The 17,203-nt window shown below is 38.9% G+C and overlaps 1 protein-coding gene across 5 annotated transcripts in view; it reads left to right on the forward strand.

The window, feature by feature from the left end:
• Positions 1-16,226, forward strand: part of RTN4 (reticulon 4) — a 49,181-nt gene extending 32,955 nt beyond the window's left edge. For all 5 annotated transcript variants that reach the window (XM_072409677.1, XM_072409676.1, XM_072409678.1 and 2 more), the window contains 6 exons: positions 509-716; positions 4,205-4,343; positions 11,240-11,309; positions 12,811-12,857; positions 13,861-13,919; positions 15,172-16,226. In XM_072409677.1, coding sequence (XP_072265778.1) covers positions 509-716; positions 4,205-4,343; positions 11,240-11,309; positions 12,811-12,857; positions 13,861-13,919; positions 15,172-15,214 — 566 coding nt within the window. In that variant the 3' untranslated portion in view covers positions 15,215-16,226. The remainder of the gene's footprint in view (positions 1-508; positions 717-4,204; positions 4,344-11,239; positions 11,310-12,810; positions 12,858-13,860; positions 13,920-15,171) is intronic.
• The last annotated feature ends 977 nt before the right edge of the window (positions 16,227-17,203 follow it).

Raw genomic sequence — 17,203 nt, forward strand, 5'->3', positions numbered from 1 at the left:
AGAGGGTGACATGGGGGCTGCCGTGGCTGAACTCCCTTAGAACATGCTTGGTTTACTCTGGTTTCACTACTTTGAATTGCTGACTTGTAACTACAAGTAGCAAGATATATCTGAATAATATTAGAACTCCTAATCTTTATACTTGTTTTAGGCCAGTGACCGATAAATGTAATCAAATGAATTGGCATGACAGCCAGGGAACCGGCCCAGACAGCTTGGAAGATATTAAAAGTTGTATTTGTTGGAATGATGTGCTTTCCATTCTGAATACCCCAATGCACATGTACAGTAATAGAAAAAATGTCTTATTTTGTACCACTCCCTGAGGCTCAAAGACTTGGTGCATTTTGTATATTTTAGTTACCATAATGACCATTGCCTGTTAGGAACATAAACATGAAATTAAGTATTTTTTAATTGCCAGATCTTTCTGAATTGCAGAACATAAGTATTTTCATGCATGATTATTTCCTGCTCCTAATTACATTTCCTCCTTTTCTTTTGGCAGTTGTTGACCTCCTGTACTGGCGGGATATAAAGAAATCCGGACTGGTTTTCGGTGCCAGCCTTTTCCTGTTGCTCTCTCTGACGGTGTTCAGTATAGTGAGTGTTTCCGCATACATTGCACTGGCCCTGTTATCAGTCAGCATCAGCTTTAGAATATACAAGGGGGTGCTACAAGCAATTCAGAAATCCGATGAAGGGCATCCATTTAAGTAAGTATGATTTTTAGCATTATAATGAAATATAATGGTCATCAGCCACTGGTGCAGCATAATTATTGATTGGTTGTCCAAGATGTTCAGATGTCGTCTCATAATGAAGACCCTCTGCTCCTGTTTCCTTAAACTGAACTCAAAATGGAACAATATCAATTCTGGAGCCTCTTTTCATTTCTATGCTGCTGCCAATTTGTACATACACTGCATGGTGCTTTTGGATGCTATTCAGAATTTTTTTGTGTGTGTGTGTGGTGCGATGCATGGTGCTGCACCACACATGTAAACCTGGCCCTAAAGCAATTGTGAATTTTAAGCTTTTTTTACTGGAACTTTACAAATACACAAAAAAATGAATACTTTGTGATAGTCTTAAGTAGAGGTTGTTCAACATTTTACACTGAGGACACAAAAAACAAATTTGTGTTGCTGCTGGGACACAAGATGGGAATGATTTACTAAAATCTTGGCAAAGCCACTAAAAAGTAAAATTGGGGCAAGTAACTTCCTGGACCTAGAAGAGGTTCCAGAGCATGCTTCGGTCTGCCTCCGGCTGCAGAGACGACTTTTGTTTTAGTGCAGCAGTGCACAACCATATGGCTTTGATAGAATCAGGCACAATGTACTGTGCCATTCAATATATGTAAATATTTCAAGTCACTCCCTAGATTTAACAAGTCTGCAACTCAATTTGCATTGAAACATATTTTTTGAGGAAAACTGTCCTAAAATAATAAAGGAAGGGGGTAAAAATGAGAACCAGGACATTTGCAGAATGAGTCAAATCAAAGGCAGCCTCCATGTCTGTTTGGAAAAGGTTTCTTTTAGGATTGGCTTCACACTATTGCCCCCAAACTTTCTTTTTTTTTTTTTTTTTTTTTTTTTTTTTTTTGGTATGGGTTAACACACAGTATAAACTCCTTCCCACAGCTCCCTACATTTTGCTGAGCAACAGTTTCTAAATCGTTATATTTGTCCCATGATCTGTTTGTGGCTTGTTCCTCTTTGGCTCGGTGATAAAAAGCTACATGGGTTTGTTTTCCTTTGCTTTTGATATCAAGACTCTTGATGTGTTTTGGTTTTAATGACATAATTATGTAATAATCTAAGTACAGTCTCACATTCAGTCTGTTATATGATGTCTGGAATATGGAACAGCTGTCATATGCTTTTTACATACAGCTCGGATACGTGTTGCAGAAGAATTTTCACCCTATGACTAGGCAAGTCGAGGAAGCCTCTTTCAAAAGTGGTATTCCAATAAAGAACTATACTGACTTTGCAGTCCTAATTTTGGACACATTTCTTTTAATGCCCCCAATGTTTCTAGTTGAATGAGACATTATTATTAATAATATTATTAATATTATTATTACACAGTATTTATATAGCACTGACATATTAAGCAGCACTTTACAAAATCCATAGTCATGTCACTAGATGTCCCTACCATAGTCATATGTCTTTTATTACAGTCTAAGATCAATTTTGGGGGAAAGCCAATTAACCAAGCTGCATGTTTTTGGAATGTGGGAGGAAACTGGAGAAAACCCATGCAGACACAGGGAGAACCTGCAAACTCCATGAAGAAAGTGATTCGAACCCGGGACCCAGCACTGCAAAGGCCAGAGTGCTAACATCTGCCTCCATGTATATCCTCATAATATGCAGCACGGGGGCTCAAACAATTATTTTGCTTTAGGGGTTTAGCACTTTAGGCTGATTGTAATGTGACAGATTTTCCATGTGTGATTGCTAAATAACAAAGGGGTGTTTGCACATGCTAAATGTTGGTTTGAACATGGGATCTTTTCAGGCAAATTTCATGAAGGCTAGTTATTTGTCTTGGTGCCATTTGTCATGGAGGAAAGCCTAGTACAGACACTAGATGTTCCGCATCTAAAATGATCGCTTAAGGTGAAAACATAGGGTTAGTACATCAGGCCCATGACATTGTTTAGCACCAATTATTGAAGTCCGTGCATAGCTCAATTGTCGGCACCTGCAGAATATAAGCATGAGCAGATCCGAATGAATTAAAACTGCATAGCTGGTATTTTATTTACAGATCTCTGTTCTATTTTAGCGAAAATCCTACTGTACTACACTGTTCACAAACATCTAGCAGCTTGAAACAAAGTTCTATTTAAAGAAGATGGTATTTTCAGTAAGTTGCCAAGCAGTTGTTCATAGCCACTGGTCTAAATGAACTTTGTCTCAGCCCTTGGTTGTAGCTTACTGTACAGAAACTGACCGTACTGCTGTTCCTCTGATGCCTTTTTTAGTTGCCCCATGAGCGATCTGCTGCAAATTCCCCTTATGCAGGCATACTCTGCATACTGAGCAGTTTAGGGAAAGCCTTGTCAAGGTCATTTCATCAGGCATGCCAAAGCTACTTGACCCATCTTTCAGACCTTGGTCCTAATATATCCACTAGATTAGATCTGTGCTGCTTACCGGTTCTGCACTGGTCACCACGCTCCTCATTCTTCAAGATGATGTCAACCATACGTAGTTTACTAACTCCCACCCAATCTTTTTTAACCATCAAGCTGTTTTAGGTGTAGCTGTTTCTTCCAGAGACATTTTTTTCCTCCATGTAATTGTTTGACAACCTAGGAATGTTTGAACGGCTTTCAATAGATTGCTCTCTGAAACGGGTGTCAAAACAGGACGTCCTGTTCATTTTCTCTGCTTTGCCGTGTAGAAACTTTGCAGAGCAATCATCGTGAACCAGTAGGAGAGTTCTCACTTTACAGAGCCCAGATTATTTTTGGCAACAAACGTCATAGCTCAACAGTGTGGGGGAAGCTTGGAAGAGGGAGCTGCACTCATACAGTTTTACGCTGTGGTTCTGAAATCTGTGCCATTACATAAAATTATCTAGCTGTATATTCAGTGGTTAAGTCTTTATTAAAGTAAACCTGTTTGCAGGCCATAGATATTGAAGCATTTACCTGTTTAAAACAAGCAAAAAATAAGTTTAAACCCAAACCAGCGGGGTTCACTGTAGCAGCAGGCACAGTGCAGCAATTCACCCTCAAAGTATACAGCAGAAGTACTAAAGTTTGTTCTCTCAGCGGCTGCTCCTCTGCTTTATCTTCCAGAGCTCCTGATGCTTAGCATGTTAGAACTTAAGCTAGAACAAATGTTTCCGCTGGCAGACGGTCGCATTCTCTTGCCTTGCAGCGCTAGGATCCCAGGTTTGAATCTTGGATCGGAGGAAATCTGTAGGAGACAAAGTTTGAATAGCCATAACTGGGAAAAAAAAAGGCTTGAATGGCATAGGACTGATTTTATTTTTGCCATAATAGTATCAAAGTTTGATTTATATATTACTTTTTACACAATTCTGATTTTTTTTTCAGTTTCAATGCTGTTGACAATTATCACCAAGACAATACCTGAAAAATTAACCTCTAAATTTACAAAACATTTCCCTACAATTCAGTTCATTATCTAAAACTCTTCTCTTTATTTTTCAGGTCCTATCTAGATTCCAATGTGGCAGTGTCTGAAGAACTTGTAAATAAATATAGCAATGCTGCCCTGGGACATATTAACCGCACCATTAAGGAGCTGAGGCGTCTCTTCCTGGTGGAGGATCTGGTGGATTCTCTAAAGGTAAATATAATATGGATTGAAATGCATGAGTCACTCGCATATCTTTCTGTAACAACAAACCCATCTTCAACAATTGATATACTGAAGAGTCGCTTCCTAATTATTACCCAAATTAAAGTAGATCTCCAGGCACACAAATAGGTAATTACATTACACTTTTACCTTCCAAGATTTGTGTATTTTTGATAGCCATTGTAATACATGAACTAGTCTGGAAGATTTGTGCTAGGTCTGGGTTTAGCTATCCAGGTTCAGCTTTCCCAATCCCTGGATAGATGGTATGGATCATACCAATTCACTTTCTAGTCAGAGAGAAGGTGGTAAGGTGACAGAAAAAGCTGCATAGCTTAAACAGGAAAACTACTGGGGACAGGGGGGGGGTTACATGTATAAACTGTCCGCCTTTGTTGTATAAGAAATGTGTGTAAATATCAAGACTGGATTCACCAAATTACAAATTCTTTGGGAGGTAAAATGGGGAAACCTCATTTAAATTCCTTATTTTCAGTAGTTGTTACGTTGCCATTGGTTGGCTGTAAAGTGGAACAAAACTCACCTGTTCCCATTCAGTCACAGGGCACTGCCATCTTTGTCCATCTTGATTGGCCGTGTTGATCTAATTTCATTTATTTCCATGATGCGCAAGGGAAGCTGAGATTGCTGGGTCTCCATGGGCAGTGATCAGGCAGGTACGAACAGGTATTCCAGATAATCACCTGCCTGATCACCAGTTGTGTAATAGTGGGACTTAAGTTCTACTTTAGGTTGACTCGCTGGTAAAGTCAATGAACTTGAACAAGTTTGCAGGAAAGATAAGTCAGAAGTCCATTTCTGTATACCATATCTGTGAAGCCAAAGAGTTGACATGACAGCCCAGCAACTAGCATTATCACAGAATGAGAGGCTTTAGAATCTGAGAAAGCATTCAGTAAATGACTACCTCTGAAACTATATCTGTACAGTAGTAGTATTATTAGTAGTAGATTGCTCAGAATGGGCAGCTATGAAGAGGGGGTGTATTTGGCTGTGAGCTCCATGCACAGGGCAATGCGACAGATGTGGAAGAAATGGATACACTGGAAGTGAAGCTGTGTAATGACTAAATACCCCATCAGTGACTTTTTTTCTAGCTTGTGACAATAGTTAGTGGAGCTGCACTGCTATGAACATGTTCCCTTGGCTTGTAATATGAAGACAGGCTGGCATGTGGACAGTGTCCAGACTACTGTGCCTATTCCTAGCTGTAAATGTGTGTAACCCAATGCAAGGGTAAAAAGGGGGGAGGCTATGATGTCTTATGGATGTAACTCGGCAGACTGCCAAATGTCATTCAAATTATGTTCTCAGGTTTAATTTAAAGGTCATTATACTTTTCTGTCTTATCAGCAACAGGAAGGTCCCTGACTAGACATTAGAGTTTTGTGGCCTTTACCACAGATTCTTTATCTGTTCATGAAGACTTTGTACTCAGATTCTTCCTGCTATCTTGTGCACTGCTGCTGTGGACAAATAATGTACAACCTTGTCAAGGGGTGAGCTTGCATGACTAGAGCTACGTACACACTTCCAATTATTATCGTTGGAAAACGAACGACGAACGATCCTGCACGATATATACGAACGATCGTATAGCACCGATCCTGCACATAGAGATAACGACACGATCGTTCGTAGATATTGTACACACAATAGATACGATCGTTTAAGCGATAGAGGAACTATGTGCACGTCAGGAAAGTGAACGGACGTTCGTTCATCACGCATGCTCTGAACATGGACGATCAACGAACGACCGTACACACGAACGATGTTCAACGATCGTCGTCCAATCCGATCCGCCGGTCCGGTCGTTCGTTTCCAACGAGTTTCCTCGTTCGTCGGCGTCGTTGGTTACTTTTTTACGAACGATTTTTTGCCCAATCGATCGTTCGTCGTTCGATTGGAACAATAAAAATTGGAAGTGTGTATGCACCTTAATTCTGAAAGGTTTTAGGTTTGAAAGATAAACCTACTGTACAGAAAATAAGCTAATAGGAGTCAGATACTTTAAAGGGTCACAGCGAACCTTTGATGTACGTGCTGATGGTGCTGCTGGAGTAACCCAGAATGTCCTTTCCCTCTACCATCCTACAATGCAGTGCGTTCTCTGGGGAGCAGTCTTAAGTGTATGAAAATAATGACTTAAAGTTTCCATTTTATATAGAAACTTAAAGGGGGACTTTTGTTATATTGCTGAACAGCATTACACATTTCCTGGCAAGTAGACATTTTACATATTATAAGTGATAGCATGGCTTCAAGAAAGACCGAAATTGTCAAAGAAATTTTCCAAAATTTCAAATCAAATTCATGAGGAAGTAAGTAATCAGGTAGACAGTGGAATAGCAGTTGATATAGTGTGCTTGGACTTTGCTAAGGCATTTGACACTGTACCCCACAGACGGTAAACTGGCTTAAATATCGCATCCGGGCAATAGTGATTAATGAATCATACTCTGAATTGTTTAAGGTTATTAGTGGTGTACCCCAGGGTTCAGTGTTGGGACCTTTACTGTTTACCATCTTTATAAATGATATAGAGTTTGGGATTTAAAGTACCATTTCTGTGTTTGCAGATGACACCAAACTATGTAATGGAATTAAGTCCATACAGGATGTCTATAATCTACAAGCAGACCTGGGTGTACTGCTTGATTGGGCAGCCAAGTGGCAAATGACATTTAATATAGATAAATGTAAAGTCGTGCACTTGGGGGCTAAAAACATACATTCTTCATACTGTCTAGGGGGAATACATTTGGGGAAGTCAGAAATGGAAAAGGATCTGGGGGTTCTGGTAGATCATAGACTTAATAACAGCGTGCAATGCCAAGCTGCAACATCTAAAGCTAGTAAAGTACTTTCTTGTATTAAAAGAGGAATAGACTGCAGAGATGGAGACATAATCCTGCCCCTGTACAAAGCATTGATCAGACCACATCTGGAATATGCAGTCCAGTTTTGGGCACCAGTTCACAAAAAGGACATTGTGGAATTGGAGAGAGTGCAGAGAAGGGCAACTAAACTAATAAAAGGAATGGAGGAGCTCAGCTATGAGGAGAGATTAGCTGAACTGAATCTATTCTCCCTTGAGAGGAGATAATTAAGGGGGGATATGATCACCCTGTATAAATATATAAAATGGTCCATATAGAGAACTCTCTTCCCAATTATTTACTTTGAGATCATTACAAAGAACAAGAGGGCACTCTTTGTGTCTGGAGGAAAAGAAGTTTAAGCTCCAGATAAGGAAAGGATTCTTCACTGTAAGGTCTGTGTAAATGTTGAATGGGCTCCCTCAGGAAGGAGTTTCAGCAACTACTATAGATTGATTTAATAAAAAATTATGCTTTTCTAGAAGCACAGAATATAACTGGGGATCAAAGCTTTAAAGTAAAAATAACAGTGACTGTTGATCCAGAGAACATCCGATTGCTTCATGGAATCGGGAAGGCATTTTTTCCCCTGTTGAAGCAAATTGTACCAGGGGTTTTTTTTTTTTGCTTTCCTCTGCACCAACTATGTCTTATGGGGTTTTATATGTGGGATATGTTTATTTCCCTAGTGGTTTAACTTGATGGACTTATGTATTTTTTCAACCTAACCTACTATGTATTGTGGTTTTAGCTTGTTATGCCTTACTATTATTAATAATATTAATAAACAGGATTTTTACAGCAGCGACATATTACACAGTGAAGTACATTAAACGTATTTTGCTAATGACAAATACAGACAGTGACACAGAAAAGTTGAGGACCCTGGCCAGAAGAGCTTATAATTCACGAAAAAAAAGTTTGCCCAAAATACCCTACATTGGTTGCTTTGCTTTTTGTATAGTAACACAAAGTAGGGGTCATAAATGTCTGCTGGGTCCTAGATTGACTGTCTGCTGATGATACACTTTCCTCCTATATTGCTTATGCAAGTCTGCTACTTGGGTTAAAGTTGGAAACCTCACAGAGACGGTCCATGGATTGGGTAACAATTATGTAACCCTGTATGAGTCAGCGATGTCTCATGACCTGGTCAATGCTAGTCGTACAGCTGACACGGAGAACATTGCACGCACTGCAGCCTTGTTACAGATACGTTGATTCTGATCAGTGGACCCTCAATACTAATTTAAAGGGACATTACTATCAATTCAGCTTTTACAGTGTATAGCAAGCCAAAAAGTTAAACATCAACAAACACCATCCTTGTTTTAATTGGATATGAATATTTCACTTAACTGTATTTGAGCTTGCTGTATGTGTCCAACAGGGCACACAGGATACATATTACACTGCTGGTAGGTGACTATTACCTAAGTACCTACTATATTATAACCCGCAGACTCAATAAAAATTAATCTTTACAAATACATTCTGGCTTTTGTAACCAGCGTGCAAAGATGCTGAGCTCCCACAATGTTCTTTGGTAGAAAAGGAGAAAATCGTAATAGATGGTTTCAGCCATATTGTTTTTTTGCAAATTCAAATTGGGTAAAGCAGGCATTAAAGAAGGCATTTAAATAGAAATCTTCATCATGCCTGATTTGCAAAATGTCATAGTCCATATTGGAGAGTGCAGATCGGGGGACCCAAAACTTTTTGGATGAGGAGCCAGTTTACCATACCTGCTGGGCTACATGAAAATGGCCTCGGGTTAGGAAGCCTTCCAGTCTTTTGGGAAATATTTCATGTAGATCAGCAGTTAGTCACCAAAAATGGTTACTCACAAAAATATCAGCACATTAAAAGCTGGCATTTGTACATAAAGAGCTGTTGTTAATATCACAATTGTGCATGTGTTATTTGAAACCACATTCACTTACAGAAGTAGAAAGATGACCGCTTTAGCCTGAAAGCTTGCAAAATACACACCCTGGCCAATGGCTTTAATTGGTTGCTTTTCTATCTTGTCCAGAGCCCCCCCCTTGGTTTCATGGCATTGATGTCTCATATGTAGGGATTGTTGCCATGACTGGACCATGCTTTATATGGGTGGGCATTGTTATTAATCATTTCTAACTGCTGAAAGCAGCTTTGTCACTTGTGGAAGAAAAAAACACCTGACTTTTGCCTTCTTTGGACTCTTGGCTTCCTCTTTTCCACAGAAGGTGACACATGATACAACTTATGTTACAAAAATGTCAGCTAAGTCTGTGTTCTGTATTGGAGGAGCTTCACGCTGGGAGGAAAGTTTGGCTCAAGAATTCATATGTTGTGTTATATTGTTTCCAGTCTGCATAGTGTTTTTAAGCATCTGATTCAATGATGATTCTGAAGTCTGTTCAGATGAAGTCATTAACAAAATGCATTCTTTGCAGTAGAAGAATATATGATATAAATATCAAGTAATTATACAATTTGGGTTCATTGAACCTTACAGGAAATGAGATCGGAATGTGCTGGTTATGAATCATTTGGAAAAAGCTCAGTCAGTACTGCAAAGAATATATGGCAATCAATGTAATCCACAGAAACCTGAATTATCTGAATGCAGTTCAAAGAACACTTTAATAGTGATCGTGATGTAGAACTTGTACATATCATCGTTCTGTATGATGGGTGTAGTTTCCTCCAATCTTTCCATAGAGGAGTAGAGGGTTGGCCTGAATATTGACAATCTTACCAGCTAACTGGAAGATCAGTGTTTCAGTATAATGAATGCCTCCACCTGTAAACTATATCTAGGAGGTTAGGAGCCAGTTTATCACAAGAAATAATCTTAATCCACCGCTTCTTGCACATTCATGATGAGGTGATAAGGTGCTTGTGTGATTGACAAGTTTGCACAGATTTAATTATCTGTAATGTCTCATCGCCCCCCCCCCCCCCCCCCCTTTGCATTTTTCCTGCGTTTGCTGTGCAGCATTGTCTAAGATATACAGAAATATTTTATTGTTTCATCACACATATGCAGTACATCTCCACAATACATTTACATTGCCCTGCATTTGTCCCTATAAAAAAACCATTCCAGTGCAGAACATTTTCTGTTTCATCTGCCAGAACTCCACTCCAAATCTTGTACAAGATAAGAAATCAGAAAATAACTGATGTACACAGGACTCTAAATTTCTGATACGATAAAAAGGAATTTCTAAAAAGCCCTTTCAGTTGTATATTCTACCAGAAACAAAAGCTGACAAATGATCAAAGTTTATTGTTGGGGTTTACATGTTCATGTTCTAGTTGGTTGTCCGTTTCAAAGCTGTGAACTGCATGGAAAACACTGATTATATTTCTCTGTTTAGCTGCTAATCCCATGAGATGTTGTATGTTTGTCTCATGTGTTTTGCAGACTAGTATTGTTCTTCACAACAACTTCATCTCAAAAATATAATTATTATTAGGAACATCTGAATCCTGGTACATGGATAAATGAAGATTTTGATTGCACAACGGTTCTTCTAAATAACATCTCCCTTAAATTATTGGCCTTGCATTTGTTAAGTGGCAGCTAGTAACAATAGAAGTGATGACTCCCTGCACACAAACATTGACATTCATGTAACTCTTATGACACGCTGCTCTACATTACACAAATATCAGCTAAACATCAAACTCGCCTGTGAATGTTGCCAGCATTTCATTGCATATACTGCTACAATGCTTAGAATATTACCCTAAAATGAGAAGCAATCAGCTCTAGCAATGTGTGACCTTGGAAAGTCCTAAATTCAAGGTGGCAAAAACGATTAGAATGAATCCAGCAAAATGTGTCCAGCTTTGGTGTTGGCTTTTTTTACCGGATACGATGGGGTACATTCTGGGCAAAAAGGCAATGCCCATCTCGCATTTTGTTATATAACTGCTGAATGTTGTGTGGTGTATACGAAGTTAATCTAACTCCTGTTCTGTGTTCAGTTTGCAGTGTTGATGTGGGTGTTCACCTATATCGGTGCCTTGTTCAATGGCCTGACCTTACTGATCCTGGGTAAGTACAGTGCTGCTTTTTTTTCTGTGACATTGCTGCTCACCATGCTTTGTGTTTTTCTCAAAAATTATTTTCTAGCCAGGTGGCATAATAAAGGAGCTGGATAGGGTGAATAAATGTTAAAATACTTCCAAGCATGGAGTACTGCCTTTCTGGGTTATGGTTGGCATTATTGCCATTCTTGCCATAAACGTCCACTTGTAATTATTTGCTTGTTCCCTGGCTGGCCCAGTGACCCACCGGTGATCTGATTGGCTGATACTTCCTGGAACAGAGTGCCCATCTAGCTCAGTGGTCGCTAACCTTTCAGCCTCACCGACCACTAAATTCACCAAACTCGTACCGGGCATGTGCAGGGAGCTGGGTGTCATGGCTGATCTGGCTTATGGTTGCCAGGCAGTGGGTGGGATGCCAGAGACTGCCCTGCATATTTGTTCCCAACTTGTTATGTTAGTTGGCAGGGTCTAGGTGCCTTATCTCCGAGATACTGGCGGGCAGAGGGCCCAGTCTTTGTTAAATGTAACTCACAAGCTGACAGATCATTTGTGACTGTAAATACACTAAAGGCTCATAAATTTATATATTTTGTTATATTGATATGGTGTGAATAAAAACCTCTGCTTACCATAACACTTCTTTAACATTAGCATACATCGTGATACTGAATACCTATTGAAAGGCTGCTGGGTGCAACAACAAATTTAAAGAGTTGTGTGTGGCTCCTAAATGTAACATTGGCACCTTTGTGGCTAAATTTCTGATTCTTGGGAACATGGAGGTCACCTGTGTTCTGTATAAAACAGAATTTATGATTTCCTGTATTTATGGGTAACTATATTTTTATTAGGGTTTACATCAAACTATAATATACAGTGTATAGTAAAAAAAAAAAAGTGCAAATAGAAAAATTAGAAACATCCAACAACAAACCAAGGCTCAAGTACAAAGGTCAGGAGTGAAGAATAAACCATATAAAAGACATTATTTAGATTAATGCAGAGAATTATTATACTGCACATGTCACTATGTTATTGTCTGTACTTCCCAATACCAACAATAAAGAGTGTAACAGAACAAGTAAGAGCCCGGTGTGTGGGTATTATAATAAATGAGGAAGATGAGGGTGGTGGGACTTGGGAGGTAAAGACAATGGGTAGAAGGGTATGGGGGCAGGTTCTTTATGGGAACATTGGATCTAGGAAAGGCTGGACAGGGGGGTGGCGGAGCCCAATCTAGATTTGAATGTAGAGGAGGAGCTAGAATACTCCCAGCGATTTCTTGTATTTAAAATTAGCACAAATGTACACAAATCTTTTCTTATAATATTCAGTACGCATTGTTATAGGGGATTTGTACACTGCATGTATATGATAACAGCCATACACTTTGTCTGGTTACACAATCCTAGGTAACTAAGCAAGAATTAAAATCTGTCATATTTATTAGCCCAGAACGTCTGAATATTTTGTAACATTTATTTCTTTTCTGTTTTTCATTTTAGCACTGATTTCCTTGTTCAGTATTCCTGTACTTTATGAAAGACATCAAGTAAGTGTACCTGTTTATCCTGTGTGCAATATTAGAACTTAACCTCCCTGGCAGTAAACCCGAGTGTAGCTCGGGGTGAAAAAAATTGTGTGTTTATATATATATATATATAGATATAGATATAGATATATAGATATATAGATATATATATATATATATAGATATACACACAGGTTTCAGTATTTTTATGCACCCTTGTTTTAACAGATTTTTTATTTTATTTTTTTTTTTATTAAATTTAATAAATATTGGCGATATTTCAGTGAGTTATACCTAAGAATTATAGGCCTACAATGTAAAATAAATTATTATATAAATCTGGACAGAAATGAGGGGTTACTTAACCTATTATTTGGCCTTAACAATAAAAACTAAAGCAACCACCACATAAAATATTTTTTTTTGAACAGATACAGAAAATACTGTCCTTGTCACCTCTTGTGGGCTGCAAGGACAGCACAGATTTATATGTAGATTGAGATGAATAATCACAGATCTGCATTAGGTCCGGTCTCTGTGACAGCCATGGCTGCCTCTCTAGAGACATAAGTGTAGCCATGAAAGGACAGCAGTGGTTTGCAGGATTTCTGACCTGTCAACTAAGGCAGCCACCACATCTAGGTACTGCTAACTTGCAATATTGTAGAAATATATTTTAGTATTTCGATCATCTTTAACCTCAGGATTGTACACTGAGCTGCACGTGCATATTCCAGTGTACAGACCGGTAAGTTGGTTTTATTGCAGAAGGCTGTTGGTCTGTCCCTTCTGCAATATTTAACCTGCCTGCTCCTTTTTTCTCGGTCCTGAACTTTGGATACAGTCACCGGGCTCCAAGGATTGATACTTCCTTATGGACAAGGTGGTGTTGCAATGCTGTATGACATAGTGAAGCTAAGATGAATAGTTTTCTTATCACTAGTAAATGACTGTCCTGAATTGCTAATATATTTCTTCCTACTATATATTTTGTTTTCTGAGAATTATTGTCTTTATTTTGCAGGCTCAAGTGGATCACTATTTAGCACTCATAAGCAAGAGTGTTAACAGTGTAAAAGACTTGTAAGTGTTCTTTGTGCTGTGTTTTGTGTAGTGCATGGCTTTACAATCTCCATCCCAGTGTGGTCCTGATAAGTGGTGGTTGTGTAATAGATACATGGCAGTGATGTGGAGAGCAGGCTCCCATACATAAGCTGGTGACCTGCATGTGAACAACATAGATGAAGAGATCTCACCACCTAAAGCCCATTTATGTACATGTTTACTGCTCATTTTTTTTGCAAATGCCACAAACAACCTGTGACAGGTCGAATTGAATCCCCACTACACATAGCGTGCTTTTTGGTACTCTGTATTTACAGGGTCACATGCTTTCATGCATTGGGGTGCCCTAAAAGAACTTCAAAATTTATAGGCTGAATAATACAGCTTATTAGGGCATAACACATGGCAAAGTATTGTCAGAATGGGCCCTTCCAGTTTGGGTTTGGAGCATGTAGAGAGTAGAATTCACAGATTCATTAATAAGACTTATTGACTACAAGAAGCCCATGCTTTTCCAATCTTAAAATTGGTTTTAGCTTGCCCACGTCACACCTCTTGTGCTTCTCTTGGCATGTTCTGTGTCTGAGCATAGCATATGAACCAGATATACAGCGATATATAAAGACTATTTATCCGTTTCCAGCCATCTCTGACTGGTAGTGATATTCGCGCTGATCATGTGTCTTGGCTCTCTGATAATCAGAAAGTTCTAGCTTCTGCTCTTCCTCCAACTGATAAAAAAAACATTCCAAGAATTTCCTCATTGCTACCATGAAAATGATAACGGTTACATTTGTTACTGAAATTGTACGAAGCCAAACACTCTTTAGCACATATTCTCTATTTTGGCAGCTACTTATCTGTGCACCTCTGGGAAACCAATAGAGAAACATCCATATTCTGATGCTGAAATCCTAATATTGTTTTCCTGTGATTATTCATAAGGTGCTCTAAACCCCTGCTACAAGGATATTTCATGTCTGTTAGTTTTCTCAAAGCTGTACATGGGTACCCCAGTGTTTATATGCATACACATTTCTGGCCATAAAATGTACATTGTGCACAATATCCTTGTATCTGGGGTCATCTGCAATCATCCGACCAATGTGCAATAAGAAAGTGTTCTTTAGTATGGCTTTATATAACACAAATGAACAGATTAATGTTTGCATACACAACCTGTGTGTCAAAGCAATTTGGGGTATAATTATATTTTACATTTTTATATAGCACCTTTTTATTAACATATCCTTTTGTTTCCTTCACACAGGGTTCTGGCTAAAGTCCCCGGACTGAAGCGCAAAGCTGAATAACCGCTACTAAAAAAAAATAAATACTAAGTTTGCCGCAGATACCAATAGGAGCCTCGGAATTTGAGCGCTGTGTATTTGGATGACTTGGGGTGGGTCAGGGAAAGACCAGCCTTGACATTGCAGTGCATTTTTCCCAGATCTCTACTTTTATTTTATTATATTTTTTTTTCTGCAACGCAGTGTTTAAGGATCGAAACAACCGTTTTTACTGCCATGTGTTTCATTCTGAGTATTGTAAGCTGCTATGTATGGGTTTGAAACTATTTTCTGTTTCTTCTCCTGTGTGAAGCACCGTTTAATACAGAACTTTTATTTGTTTTATAGCATGCTGTATATTGTGCTTCCAAAGTAGTCTTACTGCGCTTTCATGGGCATAATGTTAATCAGTTCTTGCACTGTGTATGAAGAGTAAGTTTAAGATAACCATTTTGAAGCCTTTCAGCGTAGAATGGAGCCTTGGTGGCGCGGTTCTGTACACAAATGGCCCTTCTGCGCTGAACGAGCTTCTGAACAAACCCCCTTGTGATCATACCTAGAGACATCATGGCTTCTGTTCGGTATGATGGTAGCTCTATTGTGATTTTATTGTTTTATCAATTGCCAATATCTATAGTGTTTTCAGAGAGCCTAGCTCCCACAGTGCTTTTTTATTTTTAGAATTTAAATGACATTCTAACTGCTAGCTCAATAGCACATACACTTAAAAACAAAACCTATTTCTAGGAACACTATTGTCTGTTAATGAACAGTTAATGTATACCAATATAGGAACTTACACGTCGTCGCTCAGTAGTTGGGTTCGCACAACCACATTTACAGTCACTTGAACCTTCTGTGGACCGAGTACTAAACGCTGCAAATTTTGTTTAAGAAAAAAAAAGTCGATCTCGTCGCAAGAACCTAAAGCGTCACCCAGCTGCAGGAATGTGCTGAAGCAAGTCTTTGGAATGCATTGTGATATGTAAAAACAAAACAAAAAAAAACAAGTATCAATAAAGCTTGTAGACCTTAACTTGTTTAAATGTATTGCGGGCTCTTGTTTATGTTGTGGTATTGTGCTTATTTGTGTCCCCACAAGAATCATACAAATCATTGTGCGGATCAGTGCTCTGAAAGGTGGCAAGAGTTTGTTGTTTGCTGCAAAGCTGGCCCACAGTCCACATTGGTTTTCTTTGTATTGGGAAGAATTTGTAGTATTCACACTGAGCTACATTTGCACAAATATTCCTATTATTAACCTTCCATTTGTATCGCTCCCGAGCAGCACCTCTGGATACTGTTCATTTTTATTTATGTTCCTATTACAAGGTTTTTTTCTATTTACCAAACCTGAAGCCTGAGTCTTTGTGCACTCTGCAGACCTGACTCATTTTTCTTGCTAGCACTCCGGACCTGTATGCTCGTATTATGCTGTGTCAATAAGGTTACCTATAACCGCAATAGGCCCCTCGTACGGCCCTGGAAGTGAGAATGGGTAATGCAATTCCAGTATCCATCTAAAGCAGATCTGAATCCAGTAACAAGAATGTAACATTCCAACTACCGGTCATATTACAGAACTACACCAACCTCTTATTATCTTCACCATAACAGAGGTTAGAGGGTCTTTTGCCCCATGCCTAGGCACAGTTCTGGTTCACTTTATTCCAACACAATAGACCTGATTTATTAAAGCTCTCCAAAGCAGTAGAAAGCTTTGAAGATTCCAGCAAACCTAGAAATCCATTCCAGGTTTGCTGAATCACCCAGCTTCACCGATGAAAGTGTATCCTCTCCAGCCTTGAAGGGCTTTAATAAATAAGAGCCGATGAATACACAACCAAAGTTGGCTGTTTATTTATTTTGAGGCCACCAACTGCAATTTAGATGTTTTATTGATCATCATCATTTTATTGTTTTGTTCAGAGGCCACTTCCCATATCCCCTCCGCCAAATCCTACTGCATTGGACCTTGGCAGTAAAGAGTGTTCATAGTTTTTTTTTTTTTTT

This window comes from Pyxicephalus adspersus, chromosome 4, assembly GCF_032062135.1.
Source record: "Pyxicephalus adspersus chromosome 4, UCB_Pads_2.0, whole genome shotgun sequence".
NCBI classification, from domain to species: domain Eukaryota; kingdom Metazoa; phylum Chordata; class Amphibia; order Anura; family Pyxicephalidae; genus Pyxicephalus; species Pyxicephalus adspersus.